At 40.2% G+C, this 6,000-nt stretch overlaps 1 protein-coding gene across 1 annotated transcript in view; it reads left to right on the forward strand.

Moving 5' to 3' along the window:
- The window catches only part of LOC104123806 (adhesion G-protein coupled receptor V1-like), a gene marked incomplete at its 5' end in the record, with an annotated part of 78,427 nt that extends 73,016 nt beyond the window's left edge, over nt 1-5,411 (forward strand). The window contains one exon of the mRNA XM_035891696.1: nt 5,293-5,411. Within this exon, the coding sequence (XP_035747589.1) occupies nt 5,293-5,411 (119 nt within the window). The remainder of the gene's footprint in view (nt 1-5,292) is intronic.
- Nucleotides 5,412-6,000: the final 589 nt, after the last annotated feature.

Genomic DNA, 6,000 nt, shown 5'->3' on the forward strand with positions numbered 1-6,000 from the left:
TGCACTTCATCTGTCCTTTCTGCTTATGGAGCTTGGAGCTGTCTGAAGGTTACTTTAATTTATGCTTGCTGTCTGTAGCCGCAAGGTTTAATCTGGTGGCCAGGATCAGTGAGAATGAGGGTATAATCACAGCAAAGTTAAAATCTCATTCCTGCCCTCCTGCTCCACCTTTGCACTGTCAGCAGTAGAAATGAAGGATAACCCATGCGGGTTAAAAAAAATCCAACAACCCCTCGCAGCACAACTTTATTCTTTAACTTGCAATGGTTTGGTAATTTGCAGTTTGCAGTGCAGCTCCACAAATAGATGCATTGGCACACTTGGCCTTATTGCTAAAGAAACATGTGGTAGAACTATGCACTTAGCCCTTGGTTCCATAATCATTAATGCTGGGCCTAATTACAGATTAACCTGAAATACGGACTGGGTCAGATGAAGGCATACGACTGTGTTTCTAGTAAATCAGGTGGACAGCAGCGTCCTGTTTCTGAGCCAGCTTTTATGCCAGCTTTATGCAAGCTTTGCATCACATGGCCATAGAGTTTTTTGTTTCGTGCAAGAAATCCAAAAACTGGACTTCTTATATCATAAAGCCATGGCCTCTGATTGCCTTACCAATTAATTCCTCCTTTCCATCACATATGTTCATGTCAATACAGAAATATATAGTTGGGATTGACTATGCTTACTATATCATCTCATCCCTTATACTTTCGGAATCTTCTGGAAGGCCAGCCAACTCTGAGGCAGTTTATGTGAAGGAAATTATAGAACAATTGTGATAGGAAAAAATAATTTAGGGACACATCCTGGTTATTGATAGGTGCTAAAACCTTTTTTTTTTTTTAATGTTTACGAATTTGGCTTAAATTATTTATTTTATTATACTTTATTGACAGCTTTTATAATGGATCAAAGGCTTAGATTCTACTAAGAAGCACAATTGTTTACCGATTAGTTTTTGTTAATTACACTAATTAACTTTAAAAGTGCTGTCATTTTGGACTAGATCTCATTTTTCCTCTGATTTCTTGTGCAAGATTTATATTGATAGACAATTTAATAAGACTTCCAGATTGTCACAGAGTGTTATGTTACTGTTAATGAAGCTAAAGCCCACTATAGTGGAATTCCCTAAGGACTTCTTGGTGGTTAGGGCTAGGGAATTAAAAAGGGAGCCAATTGAACAAAAGTATGTGGAATCTGTCCCAAAGCAGCAAGCTGTCCATCAGCTTTGCTCTAAAGCATAAATACTATAAATGAACAATAGCTTTGATGATCTCCAAGCTTCCGTCCATATTCCTGTCTCCTACAAATGCTTTTGTCCTCCCTCTTCTGTGATGCACAAAACTGAACCATTTCATTCCTTTACATGAGATGTAAATGCAAAACACAGCAAAGCCTTAGAGAGGCCCAAGCCCCTCCAGTGCTGACTCGTGACCCACCCCTGTAGGAAGTTGTTTGCAAAGACATTTATATGTCAGAGCAGAGAATACCAGCCCAGAGCATGGGACTTTCCAAATATTTTCTTCACTTTGAGCGTGGGAAGGCGCCTGGACCATGTTACCCAGAGAAGTTGTGGACGCCCCATCCCTGGAAGTGTTCAAGGCCAGGTTGAATGGGGCTTTGAGCAACCTGGTCTGGAGGAAGGTGTCCCTGCCCATGGTAGGGGAATTAGGACTAGATGATCTTTAAGGTCCCTTCCAAGCCAAACCATTCTACGGTCCTGTGATACGATTCTGTGAACTATGTATCAGTCAGTAGCAGCAGCGGGTATTGCTACAACCATATCTCAGGGTATTTTTGCTCTTAATAGAGGCATATGTGATAAATGCTAAATAAATATTCTACATGGAGAATGCCTGGAAAAATCTACTGTATAAGTTACCTGCCCCCACAAATGCAGCTATTACAATAATGATGCTATATAAACCAATTCACAATGTTCAGTCTAATACAGCTGGGGTTCCAAAGTCAGCATTCTTTAAACCTTGGTGTTACCACTGTAGGTGCCTGATTTAAGAATTAAGAATCTCATGTTGGGCATCCTGAACTAGAGGAAACATTTGACATTTTAAATCCTGAAAGGTGTTCAATGCAATGTCCTGGAGACTGTCTGTCACGGGGCAGATAAATTGTAGGTGATGGTCAAGTGCCAGGTTCATGTCCTGCCTTATCAACCTACATCATTTCTGTTTTGAAGGGCTCATTTCACAGAAAAAAGGGAAGGAAGGGTAGCCAGTTTGCATATTCATTCAACTTCTCATTCATGATTGCTTACGAATATGCTACCTGTTGGCTGTTGAACGTGACTGCATAATATCCAGGAAGCATTTTTTAGCTCAATGTGAACTTTATTCTTAGAAGTCTGGATGTCTGTTGGTGTCATTTCTGCAAAGTCAAAACCCTGAAAGAAGAATTAAAGTTGGTTTGTGTAGCTTATTCATTTCTATCTAGTTCACCTTACACAGACAATATAAATCATGATTGACTCAGAAAGCAAGATGGAAGTGCTTATGACATAAAAAGCCTCCCTAGAGATATGAGTACAGTAATTACGAAAGAAACTCCATCTCCCTTAAAATGTTTTAGTGAAAGTTTGCGATGTATCTGAACAACCAGACGATAGCAGCTGGTGTTCAAGGGCACGTAGGAATGCGCTGATGAATGACTTCAACCAGTAGATGTCAGTGGAGGGATCTCGCTGGGTTAGCAAAGCGAGCTGTGACTTTTCGGTTTGCTTCAGTTTTCTAGCTAGTACTTTGACACAAAAAGAAAAGAAGAAAGGCCTCGTTTTCCTGCGTCTTTTTCTTGAAAGTTTCTTCACAAACTGGAGAAAAGTAGTACTCCCCGCTATGTGCCTACCATCCAACTCCAGCATCTCTAGACGAATACATGCTTTTGGGGATCTGACTGAGTTTAAGTTCTGCTCTAATCTGAGAACAAGCCAGACCTATGAACTCTGTGAAACTCCATCGCATAAACAGTCGTACCCTTCCCAGGCCGCCGACTGTTTGGTAAGCTGGTATCCTGGTTACATTTCAGCTCTCATTCCTAAAAAGGATCATCTCTTACATAGTTTGTCTTTGCATCAACAGCAGAACAAGGCCCTTGTATACCCAAAGTGGCCTACTTCAGTCTCTGATTTACCAAGTTCCTGATAAGAACTTCCATAACAAAGAAAAAATCTCCTATTATTTTGCACAAAGCATAAAGAAAGCATGCACCAATGTGGTGTTTAAGAATATACATAGTGTGTACCATATTAGTCCAGTATCTGATCTCTTTATAGTGACCAGCGTAAGATTCGTTAAGAAACCCCATACTGAATAATTGCAGTATAGCCACCAGTAAGACAAATACGTTTCTAGCCCCAACACTCAGTGTTGACCTTAAAATCTGAGCCCAGGATGATAATATTTAAGTAATATAATTTTAAACATTTTCAATAATCTATTTTTTCCCTTTTTGAATTTGTACCCTCTTCAGCCTAAAATAAATGTTTTGAGTGAATTCCAATATTAATGATGCTACATAAGAAGTATTGTTTTGTTTCTCCATTCAAAGTATTTTATTTACTTCAAGGTTATTGTCTTGTTCTTCCATCCCCAAATCATACTCTTGAGAGTAATTGATGATCTCTCAAGAGCTTGGGTCATACAGACCCAAGAACAGGACTCATCTAGTAGATGTCAATGAATGCATGTTCACTCTGCAACCCAAACATCAAAACCAGGTGTAAGAAGGATCATGGTGCAGAAATACCCACTTTTCACCTGGGTGAAGAGGGACTGGGCTCACATGGTACTGCACTGGAGTTTGGCCCCAGCTAGGACTTCTTCCAGACCTCTGCAGGAAAGCCTGCCCAGTCCTGCAGGCTCTTCTGCTGAGATTCTCTGAACCAAGCTCCATAATCAAGATTGCAGCCTGGCTTCCCATAGCAAAGGAGCATCCCACCACTGCTTCCTTTTCTACTTGAGGGGTGGTGGAGGGAAGTGTGCTGTGAAAAAGCTGTAGAAGTGGAACAATATGGGGTATGGAAAATTATAAGTAACTCCAAAAAAGTAAATGACCCTTACCTTGTCTTTTGCCAAGCAAGTCAAAGCCTGGGATGTCAGCTGAGGCAGACATAAGAGATGCACTGTACAATGGGCAGAAACTCCTGAAAATATTTCTTAGTATGAAAATGCAAATCACTGCCTCTCTCAGCATTCCCTGTTCAGGGCTTTTTGAGCCCAATGTCACTGCTTTGCAACTCCCTTGAACCGTGTGGAGTTACAGATCTACTTCTGCCCCAAATGAATGGCTTCCCTAGTTGTTTGTACATGACATCACTGTAAGACCATGACTGCAATTAGTCTGATTTGAAATCACCATGCCTAATTACACTGATGTGCAGTTCTCAACAAATTTAAAGCCTAGACACTCTAAACCCTAACAAGACCCATGTATTTTTTAGGATTCGCTCTACAGCTCAAAGAGAGGATCTGAAAATGCACTGAAGTTTATAGTTACAACAGATATTCTGTGAAGAAGTGGTCTGAAAAAACAACACATTTCATAAAAACTTGTACCGGATTGTGTCACACTAATCAACTCAAACCTTCCTCCTCCCCCCCAAAAAAAACCCCCAAATCCCCAAAACCAAGAAGGAAGCAACAAGCCAGCAGAACTCCTGTGACAAAAGGATGGAGAAGGTGGCCTCCTGAGGTCTCTTCCAGACATACTTTGGAAGTTTCCATGGGCTGAAGTCTAGTATTCTCTCACAGTAGAAGAAAAACACAATACACCAGCTTGTGCCAAATGTGGGTTTAAAGAATATTTAGTCAGCGTCTTTTCTCATGTTGAAATTACAATCCTATTAAAACAGCTGGAATTATAGTTTAACAGGAAAATTGTATCATTAAAAATCAACTCTTCATGAAGAAGTCCTTGGAAATACCAGACTGTAACAGCCTGACCATGAACCCAGCCTAAGCCAGGCCTTGATTTATGCTCTTGTGATTTCAAGGCAACCTCTGAATAGCTATTGTACTATTTACTGAGAGAAATAAAGTGACTGACAGCAGATTATGGAAAAAGCGTATCTGGATGGTACAAAACTACGCCAGATAATATTATAATCTGTGGATTGAGAATTGTAGACTAGTAAGAGGAAAATTTCCATGTCATCATGGGGTAGGGAAGCATTTCGATAATCAGAATAAAGCAGAGCGGGACACAATATCACCCATTTCTGTGTTGGGATTTCACTTTCACTGATTCTTTTGTTTGTTTGTTTTGCTGTTTCAGGTGCAGGTCTCAGCGTCAGCGATAATGAATCGTGTCACGGCAGCCAGGACGGCAGCAGCATGGCTAACTCCCAGATCGTAGAGCTTAGGAGAATACCCATAGCAGACACTCACCTCTAACTCCACAGCTTGCTTGGCTTTTTGTTGGTTTTTTTGTTTTTGTTTTTTTTTTTAACTGGAGCCTCAGCATTTTTATATTTGTACTTCCTTTTGCACTAAAACACTATATGAAACTGTGTAGTAGAATGCTGTGAGCTTTACTGAACGCTTAACAAGGAATGTTCGCTTGAGGTTTTGTATATCAGAAAATAAACTGTAAATTTTTTACAGTGGCTGAGCACCAATAGATACCGTGGCAATCGGCCTAGATTTGTATCTTGTAGCTAGATGACATATTTCACAAACTGTAGCTTTTTTAATTAACCTGTACGTGTAACACTGATTAATAAAAAACAATAGAGTCTGTTTGATACAAACAAGCCTGTTATTTCTGATCGCTGCTTATGGAGCTGGGAGGTGATGCAGGCACCCTGTCGGACAGGAAAGCTTTTTAATCACACAGTTGTTCTGAGTTTCCTAAGCTGTACCCTTCTCACTGGTTTTTGAGTACCCAGATCAGCAGATTCAAATAAAGACACAGTCTTGAGCCAGAGAGCCTGAAATTTAAATTGTGACATGATAAAATACGCAATGATCTGAGACAAACAGA

Source organism: Egretta garzetta, unplaced genomic scaffold (genome assembly GCF_000687185.1).
Source record: "Egretta garzetta isolate BGI_Z169 unplaced genomic scaffold, ASM68718v1 scaffold433, whole genome shotgun sequence".
Taxonomy (NCBI): Eukaryota; Metazoa; Chordata; class Aves; order Pelecaniformes; family Ardeidae; genus Egretta; species Egretta garzetta.